The 14,148-nt window shown below is 64.2% G+C and overlaps 1 protein-coding gene across 6 annotated transcripts in view; it reads right to left on the bottom strand.

The window, feature by feature from the left end:
- The window catches only part of PRDM16 (PR/SET domain 16), a 312,652-nt gene that overhangs the window by 13,239 nt on the left and 285,265 nt on the right, over positions 1 to 14,148 (bottom strand). For 4 of the 6 annotated variants that reach the window (XM_086715463.1, XM_086715467.1, XM_086715464.1 and 1 more), the window contains 4 exons: positions 10,321 to 11,737; positions 7,449 to 7,536; positions 4,519 to 4,688; positions 3,815 to 3,892 (listed from right to left, as the gene is read on the bottom strand). In XM_086715463.1, coding sequence (XP_086571589.1) covers positions 3,815 to 3,892; positions 4,519 to 4,688; positions 7,449 to 7,536; positions 10,321 to 11,737 — 1,753 coding nt within the window. The remainder of the gene's footprint in view (positions 1 to 3,814; positions 3,893 to 4,518; positions 4,689 to 7,448; positions 7,537 to 10,320; positions 11,738 to 14,148) is intronic. The other 2 variants (XM_086715465.1, XM_086715466.1) reach the window with 1 other exon arrangement.

Here is a 14,148-nt window from a genome sequence, read left to right as displayed (position 1 = left end):
ACGCACGGCAAACAGGGCGAGTCCCCATCAGAGGGGACCCCGGTCTCCCACGGTACGATTTTGGAGCTTCTCTCATTCGGTGTCTGAAGCTTCTTGGCCGAGGCTTCGCCGACTCTGGCGTCCTCCACGGTCGGCGGGCAAGGAGCCATTCGTGATCTTTACGTGAGCGGCTTGGGCCGCCGTCCCTGGTGAACTCCTGAGTGACCTTCAGCCTTCTCTGCCCCTCAGCCCAGGACTGGCCTGGCGGCTTCTTCCCTGTTGGGCTGGCTAAGCCGCCTCTGGGCCTCTGGAAGCACGCGGATTGGTCACAGCCTCTCCTCCCACGCCTCACGATGTCCGCTGGCCCCAGCGTGGACCCGCCATCCTGGAAGCCCACACGGGCGCCAGCGCTGTTGTGCGTGAGCTGCACAGGGACTGAGGCTTGAGCCCTTCACGCGGCTGGGTCAGCAGTGCTGGGGTGCCCTGGGCTCCCCCTCAGGATGGCCCAGGAAGGAGAGCTTTTACATCTCTGGACACACCATCTCACTGTCACAGACGTCTCCTTGCCCCCGATGCTGACAGGTCCCCAGGCGACCATCCTGCTTTCAGGGCGATTGCTCAGGAAGGACCCAGTACGAGGCCATGCTGGCTGGGCACCTGCCCCCTGGCCACACAACAGGCCTCCCCGGGGCCTGTCTACGCGTGCGCTCACACACACCCGCACGCGGCACCCTTCTCATCTCTTTGGAAATGCAGGAAACTTTGACAGCTTCCACCTGACCCACCAGGCCAGGGCGCACCCTCGGTCAGACACGGGGTTGGATGGGATTGTCTCGTTACTGGAAACCGAGCTCTCTCTCCACCCGCTGTGGGGCCGGGGAGGGGGGCAGAGGGGAGCCATACATTGGATTTGGCCACAGAGAGCCCTGAGTGTGGCCCTCTCCTGGTTCCAATCTAAACCAATGGCCTGGATAGAGAAGCCCATTTGAAATTTAGGGGAGCAGGGAGCCCTGGGCTTCGGGGGATCAGTGTCCTCTGAGCAGCTGGGGTTTGCCTTGTAAATAAGCTGACAAGTGGCTAGCGAAATTTATGGCCTGGCTGTGGAACATCACAGCCATGGCACTGGCTGCAACCAGGAATGACCGGTGGCCCGGCAGCATGCAGCGAGGGCCTCGAGAGGACCCCCGGTCACCCTCACCCGAGGGAAGCCAGCCAGGCGGAGGCGCGGTAACAGGGTGGGGGCAGGCGCAGGGTCCTTCCCGGGACCGGACATCACAGGGGGACATACTCTGGGTATTTGTAAAAGCAGGGGGAAGGGAAGCGAAGCGAGAGTTTTGAAATCCAGCCCTAAAAATCAGAACTAGGAGCTGCGGCTGGAGAGGCGCGTGTCCCTCCGGGAGCCCGCTGGCCAGACTGCGAAGGCCCGTGCCAGACCGTGACCCGGGTCCTGGGGGGACCGTGGGCAAGGCGCTGGCATGGTTGCAAGGAGCAGCCCCTCACCCCAAGCCCAGGTTTACGTCCGTCCAGCCCAAACTGCGCCCCGTGCCCCCCACCTGCCGGAGCTTTCAGAGACGAGCATGTGTTTTCTGGCACCTTCCAACCTCAGGCAAAGACCTCTAAGCCTGGAGAAGCCATTAGCTGAGGACACTGGGCCGGCAGGTGGGCTGACCTTCCCTCCAGGAAACAGACTGTCAGTCACGCTAAGGGGTCTTCCTTTCCCCGAGAATCAGGGCTTTGAAACACATTCTGAGTGATTTTAGGTAATCTCGGGCAAGGGCTTAAAAGGAAGCGTCCCGAGGTCGTCTGGTTTGATTGTCTCTACTCTGCAGCACCCCGGCAGCCCTCCCTCCCTCCTCCTGCCCTCGAGGGGCCTCCAGGGGCACACGAAGGGGCGCACGCCTGGGGCTGGTCCCGAAGGGGAGCTCACCCCGGGTGGGCAGCCGGTGCTTTGGATTCACCCTGCCGGGGTGGGGGTGGGGTGGAGTCCTTGTCTTTTGGTGGAGGCGCGGGGGGTGGGGGGCTGTCCCCTGGACAGTTTCTGAGGACAGACGGACGAAATTTCCTCCTCCAGTGTAGATTCTCCCAATGATCAAAGTGATCCCAGAAGCGCCCAGTGATGTCAAAAGGGAAATCACACACCCCACCCTCCCCATCACAGGGCTGCCTTGAGCCAGATAAAGTCAGGATTTGCAATGCAAACTTTCAAAGCAATTATTGTTAGGAAAGTCGAAACTCACAGATTGGAGAGAGCAAAAGAAATCAATGATAATTAAACTCTTCCATAAACACCGCCTGACCCTCGGTGGGGGGGGGGGGGGCTCCTACACACGACACTGTTCAGAAGGTGCCTCCCCTTACAGGAAAACACGTTTTCGGGGAGGAAGCCAGACCCAATCAGCCTTCCCTTTGCTAGGCTGTGTGGAATGGGGGGACGGGGAAACGTGCGTGTTGGGGTGGCCTGGGGGCACTGAGCAGATGACTGCGGAGTGACCTGAGCTGTCACTTGTCCAGGCAGGACAGGACATGGCCCTGTGGTGGTTGCATCTCAGGGTGGGGCACGGGGACCATGACACCTGAGGGGACCCCATGTGGCTGCCCTTCCCGGGGACGGGTACTCCAAGCTCTGTGTGGCCGGGGCACAGGAATCTTGTGCTGCCGACTTAAAACCAGACTCCGAGTTCCCAGCAGCTGCCGCTCTCCAGACACACCCCAGAATGAGGTCTTGACATCTACACCAGCGTTTTCCCTGATTTGCCTCCTGGTCACTGCCACCCGGTCTCTCATATAAAATGCCACCTCTCGGGGCACCTGGGTGGCTCGGTCGGTTAAGCGTCTGACTTCAGCTCGGGTCTAGATCTCGCGGTTCGTGGGTTTGATCCCCGCATCGGGCTCTGTGCTGACAGCTCGGGGCCTGGAGCCCGCTTCGGATTCTGTGTCTCCCTCTCTCTCTGCCCCTCCCCCGCTCATGCTCTATCCCTGTCTCTCTCTCAAAAATAAATAAACATTTAAAAAATAAATAAATAAAATGCCAACTCTCAGGCTCGTCGCTGAAAGCCAGATGTCACCCCCATCCCTTCTGCTTCTGATGAAGGCCCCAGGGACCGAGGGACAGGCTCTGCTTCTCGGGGGACAGGACGGTCACCTAGAGTGGCCATGGGCTCCGCCCCCGGGGCAAGTCAGGGTGTCTAAGCCTCTGGCTCAGCATCTTTGAAACGGGGGTGCCACCCCCCTTGGGAACAGATGTGACCGCTCTCACACCCATTTGTGGGGTGGCTGCGTGCCGGTAGGTAGAAGCCCAGCATTGAGGAGACAGGACGGGAGCAGACACACGGCTTCCATCCAGGGCTAGCGACCCGAGAGTCCCTCAGGACGCCCCAAGCCCAGGCTCAGACTCGGATTTGCATGGAGCTCCTTTTCCACTGCGCGCCCCGCCTTAGGTGCCGGCCCTGGCCCACCACCCACCCATCGTATGGGAGTTGAGCTGGGTGGGGGTGGGGCGGGGTCTCTCCATCAGGCCCCCCGGGGCCCTGGCTTTGGCCGGTGCCGCTCTGAACGCCCTGCCCCTGTCGACGGCGGCGGTGGGAGAGCTGCTCCCAGGCACCCGACTCTGGGGGGTGGGCAAGAACCTTCAGGAAGCCTGCTGGCCACCTCCTGCCTAATCTTTATGACACCCCAGGACACAGGACGGCTCTGGGGTCCAGGGAGCGACCTGACCCGAGCATGCTGGCTCCCACCCTCACCTTCCTGTGAGTGGGAAGTGGCGGGGGTGGGGTGGGACGGTCTCACCGGGAGCCTGCCTACCCACCGCCCCGGCCCCGATGGGACAGGCTCCTACCTGTACGGCTGCTCCCCTGTGTGCGTCCTCAGGTGTCTCGTGAGGTTTGCCGATCGGGGGAATATCTTGCCACAGTACCTGGGTGGAGAGGGCAGGGGGACCGTTAGGCAGTCACGCTGCCACCGACTGGGGCACCCGCACCCTTTCCCGCTGCGGTTCCTCCTACTCGCTGTCTAGGGCCCGAGGTCCCACAGCTGGGGGGCAGGTGGCCTGGCTGTGGCCCCCAGGACTGCAGTCTGTCCTTCAGCCCCAGGGCCCAGCTGAACTTGACAGAGAGGCCTGCACCTGCCGCCGGACAGACGGGCCCCGCCTACTCTGGCCTGCTGGGACTCCGCCCCCTCCCCCAGCAATATGTCAGCCACGTTGAACGGGCTCCTGCCGCTGGGGACAGGCTGTGCGTCTGGGCTTTCCACCCGGCTCTGAGAACCGGGCTTAAACGCTGACCAGCACACCTTGGCTTCGGGCCCTCCGAGTTCTGATCGGCTGGGTTAAGGCTGCATTCTCTTGTGCCACCCCACACCTACACATCTGTGGGGAACGACCTCCATTGGAGAGCAAACCGTGCACTTCTACCCCGCTGTGGTCTGGCTTTGACCTAGTTTTCCCAGGACGCGCAGGCTCATGGCCGCTGCGGGGCACCTGCGGCCACCTGGCGGGGCGCCCACCGGCCCCCCGCCCCACCCCCCCGGCACGCCCAGCCTTACCTGCACGTATACCGCTCCTTGCCCTTCCTGAGGATGGGGTCTGACAGCGTGGGGGGTGGGGACCGGAAGTTGAAGGGGTGGTGGGGGAGGGGCTGCAGGGAGCTGCCCGCTTCCGCCTTTATGGCCGCGAAGCTCTCCAGCTTGTCTGTCATGGTCTCGATGGCTGACATCTGTCGGCAGGTGAGAGGGAGAGACGGGGGACCCCCTGAGCTGCTACCTCTCCTGAGCAGTGTGGACCCCTCTCCCGGCGACCGAGCACATCCGCAGCTGGGCCAGGACAAGAGGCTTGTGCGGGCCCTCAGGCTGTGGGTAGAACGGGCCGTCTCCGGGCTTCTTGGCCACTGTGGCCAGCCCTGCCGCTCGTCCTTCCCTGGGAGCCCCGTTTCAGCCCAGGGCCCAGGCCGTGGGAGCCTCTCTGTCCGACAGGGGCACACGGTGGGGCAGGCTCCTGCCTTGCAATGACACCTCGCCTTACCTGGGACCCCCCACCCCCCACCCCGCCCCGTTGGCCTCATCCCTGGCCAGCACTCCTGGGGGCCTAGCTTGGTTTAAAGACAGAATCATGTCTGATTCCTCTCTCCTCTCTTTTCCTTTAATTTTTTTTTTGAGTCGTGAAAAATCAAGAAATCTACCTGCATTTCAGGTTAACAGGGACCAGGGGCCTGGGCAGCACCGCCTAGTGGCAGCGGGCCATGATTGCAGGCAAAGTTCTAAGAAGGAATCCAACAGCCCAAGGCTGGACACACTGAGTGTTCAAAAGGATGATGCCCAGGTGACCCGGCACAGACATGGTGACCTGGATAAGAGGGGCCACCTCTCCAGGCCTTGGAGACGCCAAGGGCTTGCCTGGGGGAGGAGGACACGGCACTGGCCGTTTCCACCTGGTGGCGAGAGTTCTGATCAGCGTCCCAGACTGTGCCTGTCCCCGAGGGCTCAGGGTTTGGGGACAGGAGAGGGGAGGGGGCCGCTGGGGCTGCACGGACACACGATGCCACCAGCCGTGGGCTGCCCTCCCTGTCCCCGCTGACAGCTTGCCCCTCGGCTGCTGCCCGGCTTCTCGCTGGCCCCTCCACCGCCTGGACGATGGGACCCCAGGTGCACAGACTGCTGCCCAGCTGGCTTTGCACCTCAGTTTTAGCCGCAGCCTTGAAAGGCTCTGGAGCTCTCTGCACACAGACTCCCTGGCAACTCCAGAGGTGGTGGGGGGCCGCGGCCAGGCAGGACCGCCTCGTCCCGTACCCCAGGGGCTGCACACACCTGAGTCGGGCGTCAGAAAGGCCCTGGCAAAGTCCCGCACTTGGCCGCCGCGGGCTGATGTCTTCATACAGCGGTGACCCTGTCCTTTGCAGAGGCCACCAGTTATCGTGCCCGAGTGACCGCCGGACCTCAGACCATTTAATTAGGTGACTCCCTAGGCTTCCTCCCCGCCGCCCCCCCCTCCCCGCGCTCTGGCCCAGGGGCAGGCAGCAGAGCGGGGGTGGCTCGGCTCAGGGGGGAGCGGCAGGAGGGACAATGGGCAGCCGGCCCCCTGCCAGGCCTCTCTTCCTCAGGCCTGGGTGGGTCTTGCTGAGGCTGCCCGAAGGTCCGGCCTGCCGGGCCTGCTCCCCCGATCAGATATTCCGGGCCGCTAGAGCTCCCGCACAAACACAAACACAGGATGCGCCTGGCTGGCTTGTCGGCTTTTTCCAGCCCGACCCGAGGAAAATCAGGGGAAGTTATTAAGCAAACCCCATGGCCCCGACGAAACAATGGGAGGTGCTAAGTTTAGCTGTGAACCCAGGCGGGGGGCAGGTTTCACCGACTGGGGGTGTTTGTCCAAGGTGGGAAACGCAGAGAGAGAGAACAATGCCCGGCCTGGGGTCTGGTTCAGGCCGTCTCACTGTTCAGGTACCAGGACGCCCAAGTGAGGTGGGGGCGGCCCCAAGGGGTGAGGACAGGTGGACAAACTCTCCCCTCTGCTGCGCATCCCCCACATCTCTGCACCCACCCCCTGGGAGGACACAGCCGGAGTGGGGGATGGGAGTGCCTGCAGGCGGGCTGTGTGGCCACAACCTGGCTTGGGGATTCACATTCCCAGACCCCTGACCCTGGTCTTCCCTCATAAATGTCCTGGGTCTGTCACCTTATGTTCCAAATTCTTGGACCCACCGTCTCCAAGCTGTTGCCCACGGCCTTGCGGGCTCACTACCCCTCCTAGAGCCTGAACCGTAGGTGGGTGAGCGCCCTCATGCTCTGGGGTCTTTGGCCACCTCCGAGAGACCCACGGGGCTGCCCTGCAGAGCACCACTCTCCTTCCTCACTTGTCTTGGGCCTTGTCATCCTTCCGGGCTCATGGGGACCCATGGTGGCAATCCCCTGGCCGTCTGACGGACAGGGGAGCTGTGGCACACCTTGGGTGTGGGAGCCTGCCCCCTGCAGAGCCCTGTCTGGGCAGCCCGGCTGCAGGGCCCCAGGACGGGGGTTCCGAGCCCTGCCCTCTTGCCTGGCCCCAGGATGGGGGGTCCCGAGCCCTGCCCTTTTGCCTGGCCCCAGGATGGGGGGTCCTGAGGCCTGCCTGTCCACCTGGCCCCAGGATGGGGGGTCCTGAGCCCTGCCCTCTTGCCTGACCCCAGGATGGGGGGTCCCGAGCCCTGCCTGCCAACCTGGCCCCAGGATGGGGGGTCCCGAGCCCTGCCCTCTTGCCTGGCCCCAGGATGGGGGGTCCTGAGGCCTGCCTGTCCACCTGCCCCCAGGATGGGGGGTCCTGAGGCCTGCCTGTTCACCTGGCCCCAGGATGGGGGGTCCCGAGGCCTGCCTGTCCACCTGGCCCCAGGATGGGGGGTCCCGAGCCCTGCCCTCTTGCCTGACCCCAGGATGGGGGGTCCCGAGCCCTGCCTGCCCACCTGGCCCCAGGATGGGGGGTCCCAAGGCCCGGCAGCCCTGGGTCTTACCTGGGGGTGGAAGAGCAGAGGGGACGGCCGCAGGTACTTCTCCTTCAGGACTCCCACGGGGTCTGTCACCTTCCGCTTCTCTACCCTGCTGGACGGCAGGCAACACAGAGGGTTACGTACCCCACCGAGCCGCCGGGGCTGCACAGGGAGGGTGCCCATCCGCGCCCCCCCCGCGACTACTCTGTGCGCCTGACGGTGGGGGGTGTCGTGAAGCGGCCCACCTGCCCACCTGCACGGCCTCCAGGCTGCCACCTGCCTGAACGCTTGCTGTACCTCCCCCGCTGCTCCCCACGCCCGGTTCCGCACCCCTGCAGGTCCACCAACCCCCCCCCCCCAGCGTCCACCAACCACCCAGCGGCTGTCCCGGGGGGGTCCTCAGGGCCTCCCATGGCTGCCACGTGGGGTCTACCGAAAAGCTCACAATGGCTGCCGGAGAGGACAATTCTAGAATATTCCCCAGATGCTGGTGACAACCCATCATAGGACAAGCAGAGGAAGTGGCCAGAGCCTCAGTCCCCTTGGGGCGGGGAGGGGCTGGGTAGAGACTCACAGAGTGCCATCTGGGGAGACCTGCCACTTCTCTGCACACAGACAACGGCTGCTCTGAGCAAACCCCACCAGCCACTCCCGTTTTGTCCACACCAGGGCCTTGCTCTGCTGCACAGCCGGGAGCCGGCTGGACGCTGACCAGAGCAGGATGTACAGATGGCACGAGGAGAGGGGTGAGCCGCAGGGAGACAGCATGGCCACTCTGGGAGTGTCCCAGGGGCCACCGGGAACCGCGCAGGCCCGCCGGCCTGGCCCAGGAGGGAGAGGGCGCGGGAGGGGGCGTGGAGGGCCTCCCCCTGGAGAGGCGGTGTTGGTCGTGTGGGAAGCTGGCCTGGAGGGCGTCTCGCTCTGTGGGGCCTACCCGAGGCCCATTCAGAGCTGGACGGTGTCGGACTCGGCTGTCGAGCGAGATGCTGTGGGGTTGGCGGATCGTCCCTGAAGCCAGGGGACCCCAGGGAGGAGGCTGGGCAGTCGTGTCAGGCCGGTTCCTGAGCATCCAAGGCCAGCTGAGCCCGGCCGACCACACTGTCACGTGCGCCCAGCCCGGGGGATGGAGGATTGTGGGTCACGTGTTCGGGTGAACGGGACCCGGGGGCCGGCCCGTGGGGGACGGTGCAGGGTTTTGCTGGAGTCACCCAGGAGAGGAGGGGGGCCCTGGCCCCCAGCCCCAGGGCCCGGCCTGTTTGTGGGCAGTCGCAGCCGCCCACACCTTGGCTTGGGGAGGGACCTCCAAACACCGCACGTTTGTCCTGATGGGCTTGGTCGTGGCAGGGAGGGATGTGGAGCCAGCTTGCCCTAGGGCATTTCGCTGGTGTCTGTGCCCGAACCTGGGGCCCAGGCGGCCCCTCCCTCGGCTGATGGACCCCAGGGCTGACAGCCAGAGCCAGGGGTATGCTGGGTCTCAGAGGAGCCCCGTTTGGACTTCCCCTTCTTGGTCTCTCCCAGCTTCCGGTAAAAGGCCTGTGGCCCTAAACCAGGTGAGAGGGGGCAGAGGGGCGCAGCGGGGGCCTGAAGAGAGGGCGGGGAGGCCAGGGACAGGGTGGGAAGAAGTTAACTGACAGCCCGCTGATTCCAGCCCTGTGGCCCGAGGGGGAGGTCCCGTCTCTCAGCCTGCAATCACCCTGCCGTCCTCTGCACATCCCAGGGGCACTCAGGGCCGTGCCTACAGTCTGGGGAGCCTCACCAAACTGTCAGGCGCCCTCTAGGCCTTTCGCCGGGCACGTTTGGCCCAGAAAGCTAAGGAGACGCATTTGGCAGGTGGAGAGTCACCCCCTCCTCTGCAAGCGTCTGGTCAACTTTCTCAAACCGTCTGCGGATGGGGTGTTCTGCACCAAACACTTAAAGGGGCATCTTCCACGTTTCCTGTGGTGACGATGTCAGTCCTTGGCCGCACACACAGGCGGCCGGGGCCACGGGGGCTGAGTGCAGAGGGTGGGAGGCTGGGCCAGCCCGGGCTCGTGCTCTGACGTCATTCTCTCCCATGCGCACCTTCGGCAGATGTGGGCTCCTCACTCGCACACCGTCTCCAGGCCACAGCGGCCCCTTGGGGAACTCAGGCGTCTGTGCCTTCAAGGCGGCCACATACGCTGGTGCTCCCTGAACACCAGGTGTACACGCACATGTGTGTGTGCGCACGGGCTTGTCACACACGGGCACCGGCGGTATCGGCCTCAGCAGCCTGAGCCCCACAGCTGTGCCTGGCGCCTGCTTCCTGGACCCCCCGGCCCCCCTCCCAGGCCGCCCTCTCCTCGAGGCTCGGCCTGCCCAGCACCCGCAGGACACCGTGTGGTGGCGGCGGGACCCCTCCCACCTAACAAGCCCACCTGATCGGAGCCTGCCCAGAAATTGGGGAGGGGGTTCCCCAATTGAGGGGATCAAAGCCCTCACTGGGAGGGCTATCAGAGAGGTGGATGCTGGTGTTTTGCGGACCCTCCAAAGCTGCTCCTTCCCCCTCCCCCTCCCCCCTCCGCCCGCTCCCAGAGACCAGCGGCTCCTTCTCTGCTTTCTCCTGGGCCACCAGGAACCCCAGCTGTGGCTCCGGGGCGGGGTAGGAGCCACGAGGGCGGCCTCGGGACCGGGGCTGGGAGCGGAGGAAAGAGCAAGGGTCTGAGTTTTGCAGGAGGCACAGCTGGTCCAGAGAAGGCGGCTGGAGACACAGCGGGGCCGGGCGGGGTCCGAGGGGAGGCCGGGGATCCCAGCGGCTGTCCGCGAGAGGGAGCCCCGAGCGTCCGGGAGGCCCCGCCCAGACGCCCAGACGCCCAGACGCCCAGCCGGGCGGTGGCGGCCCCTCTGGGAGAGCAGGTGAAGGCAGGGATGTTAATACCTGTAGATGGGGTCCATGAAAAAGGGCGATGGCTTGGCGTAGTGCAGGGAGGGCTGCTGGGGCAGCTGTGCCGGGCACGCCTTGGGCAGCCCCTCCCCGGCCCCCAGCTTGCGCTCCCCGTAGACGTGGTTCTTGCGGGGCTCCCGCCCCCCTCCGTTCTGGCTGGCTCGGACGCGGCTACCGATGCTCAGGTCCAGTGGCTGCTCCTCCCCGGACGCTGGCGCCGGGGGCGCCTTGGGCGCGGCCAGCACGGGCTTTGCCTCTTTTGGTTTGGTGGTGAGGTCGAAGGGGGACTCGGCGCTGGGGCCGCCCACCTTGAGGGCGTCCCGGGGCGACCTCGGCTCGGCCTTGACCAGCAAGTTGTGGGCGAGGGAGCGGTCCGCGAAGGGGCAGAGGGCCGGGGGGAAGTTGGGCAGGAACTGGAAGGGGAACACAGAGTGGTAGGGCAGCGAGCCCAGCTTCTTCTCCTGCATGCCCACGAAGCCGGGGCCGAAGTACTTCTCCGCGATGGAGGCGATGGCCTTGATGGAGTCGCCCGCGGCGCCCGAGGCGGCCAGCAGCTGCTCGTCGGGCGGCGGGAAAAAGGCGTGCTGGGAGTAGAAGACCGGCACCTCGCCCACGCTGTTCGGGGCACCCGGGGGCGCCGCGCCGCCCCCGCACTCGGGCTTGCCCTCGGCCGCCTTGCTCTTGTCCTTGGCCTTGTCCCGGTCGCTGTCCACGTCGCTGTCCAGGTCTGAGCCCGTGCCCGTGGTCGTGTCCAGGTCCGTCCCGGTCGTGGTGTTGACGTCCTCGAAGTCGCTGCCGTCGGACAGGTCGCTGCCCCGCGTCTTGAGCTTCTCGGCGTATGAGTCCTCCAGGCGGCGCTCGAACTTGTCCTCAGGCCCCGTGGCGGCCGTGGCGCCCTGGCCGCTGTTGCCCACGGCGGAGACGAGGGGCAGGGCCGGGTTCCCCAGGGGGCTGGGGAGCTTGGCGTCCTGGGTGTGGTTCAGGGGGCTCTTGAGCAGCGGCGTGGGAGGTAGCAGGGGCGGCCGGGGGTACAGGGACGGGGGGAAGATGCCCGGGAAGCCCGGGGCCAGCGCGGGGAACGGGGGGGCCGCCGCGGAGAAGGGCAGGCCGCCCGGGTGCGGCCGGGACGGGAAGTACTCGTTGAAGCCCAGGCCGGCGTGGTTGAGGTTGGGGGGCGGCTTCGCCTTGTCCATCATGGGGCTGGGGGTGAGGGGCAGGCCCGGGGCGAAGATGCCGCCCGGCGGGTAATGGTTCTTGCCCTCGCAGAACCGCCGGTGCTTGTTGAGGGAGGAGGTAGTGCTGAACATCTGCCCGCAGTCCTTGCACTTGATCTGCGTGCGGCAGTCGGCGTGCATCCGCTTGTGGCGGCACAGGTTGGAGAACTGCGTGTAGGATTTGTGGCAGACCTCACCTAAAACATCAGCACAAAGCAAAGACAAACGATATGAAATTACGGGGAAACCCTGCGGTGGAGGGGGCGGGGCCCCGCGATCGGGAGCAGACTGCTTGTGTGCGCGAGCACACGTGTGTGTGTGCGCGCGTGTGCATGCACGTGTGTCTGCGTGTGTTTGCACGAGTGTATCTGTGGGCACATGTGCACGAGCGTCCATGAGTGTGCACGTGCGTGTTTACGTGAGTGCATGTATCTGTGGGCCTGTGTGCATGAGCATCCGTGAGTGTGCACACACGTGTGTCTGCGTGTTTGCACGAGTGTGTATCTGTGGGCACGTGTGTCAATGAGTGTGCACGCGCGTGTCTGCGTGCGTGCTTGCTTGAGTGAGTGTATCTGTGGGCACATGTGCACGAGCGTCCATGAATGTGCACGTGCGTGTCTGCACGAGTGCGTGTATCTGTGGCCACGTGTGTCAATGAGTGTGCACGCGCGTGTCTGCATGTGTGCACGAGTGCGTGTATCTGTGGGTACGAGTGTCCATGAGTGCACGCGCGTGTCTGCGTGCGTGTTTGCACGAGTGTGTGTCTCTGTGGGCATGTGCACAAGTGTCCATGAGTGTGCACACACGTGTGTCTGCATGTGTGTTTGCACAAGTGTGTGTATCTGTGGGCACGAGCGTCCATGAGTGTGCACGCACGTGTGTCTGCGTGCGTGTTCGCAGGAGTGCGTGTATCTGTGGGCACGTGTGCACGAGCACCCATGAGTGTGCACACACGTGTGTCTGCATGCATGTTTGCACGAGTGCGTGTATCTGTGGGCACGTGTGCACGAGCGTCCATGAGTGTGTACGCGCGTGTCTGTGTGTGTTTGCACGAGTGCATGTATCTGTGGGCACTGTGTCAATGAGTGTGCACGCGCGTGTGTCTGCATGTTTGCATGAGTGCGTGTCTCTGTGGGCATGTGCACAAGTGTCCATGAGTGTGCACGCACGTGTGTCTGCATGTGTGTTTGCACAAGTGTATCTGTGTGCACGAACACCCATGAGTGTGCACACACGTGTGTCTGCATGCGTGTTTGCACGAGTGCGTGTACCTGTGGGCACCTGTGCACGAGCGTCCATGAGTGTGCACGCGCGTGTCTGTGCGTGTGTTTGCACGAGTGCATGTATCTGTGGGTACTGTGTCAATGAGTGTGCACACGCGTGTGTCTGCATGTTTGCATGAGTGCGTGTCTCTGTGGGCATGTGCACAAGTGTCCATGAGTGTGCACGCACGTGTGTCTGCATGTGTGTTTGCACAAGTGTGTATCTGTGTGCACGAACACCCATGAGTGTGCACACATGTGTGTCTGCATGCGTGTTTGCACGAGTGCGTGTATCTGTGCACACGTGTGTGCACGAGTGTCTGCGTGTGCCTGCATGTGTGCACACGTATGTAAGCGTGTGTGGGCACCCTACCCTGGGGGCTGACCTGTGGTGACCGGCACACACTGGTGAGACCTGCCTGCACCTTCCCACTCGGTCAGGTCTCAGGCGCCTGCCTCAACCTTCCCGTTAGAAAGTGGGGTACATGTGCTGTTTGTGCACATGAGTGTTTGTGATGTGGGGGCCAAGGTCTCCTGAAATCCCTGCCGGGGGCTAAACCCCGGTGTGCAGCCACCCAGGCACCTGTTTCAGTCCCCCCCGGGCCCCAGGGTTCCCACCTGCACCCTGTCCACCTCAGTGACACTGTCCCCGCCACTAAGAGGAAACCCCACTTGCCAGATTAACTCTCTTGCTCTCCGTCTGGGGAGAGGGGCCTCGGGGGGACCAGCCCACTCGGGGGATGCTTAGGGGGTCTGGGCGTGGGAGCACGGCCCCTGGTTGTGTGTAGTGACCGTCCGGGGATGGCTGGAAGGTGGGCACGGGAGGGAAGCCCAAGCCAGGCCGCGTGGAGACGGGCTGGTTCCGAGTTCGAGAGAGCGAGAGGTTGGGGTGAAGAAGCACCAGGCTCAGGCCGGGGGACACCGGCCTCTGTTCTCGGCAGGAGGGGGCGCTGCTGGCCAGAGCCGAACACCAGGACCCCCGGGCCCAGGCGACCCCGTCTCCCCATTTCCCCGATGGCTTGTGAGTCGAGTGTCGTCACGGAATCACCAGCTTTGCTTCCTTTCTTTACTTGTTTTTCTAGCCAGAAAGGGAGGAGCGCACGTGCACACGTGTCTCTCTCTGCAGGACGGTTTGCCCCCTAAACGCAGCCCCAGTGGAAACAGTGATTCCAGCCTGTCTCTTGTTCACACAAATCCTCGGCCGCCTGGTGTCCTGCTCCTGCCGCGGGGGCTCTGGCCCCGGATTATCGCGTGCTTTCATCGCAGTATCTATTTATATTAAAGGCCCTGCCTTCCTGGCCGTCGGCGTGGCGGGACGTGTTCTAGGCTGAGGGGGGAAGAGCGTG

Source organism: Puma concolor, chromosome C1 (assembly GCF_028749965.1).
Source record: "Puma concolor isolate L17-30 chromosome C1, mPumCon1.1.hap2, whole genome shotgun sequence".
In the NCBI taxonomy this organism is placed as follows: domain Eukaryota; kingdom Metazoa; phylum Chordata; class Mammalia; order Carnivora; family Felidae; genus Puma; species Puma concolor.
This window is presented reverse-complemented; position numbering and strand designations above follow the sequence as displayed.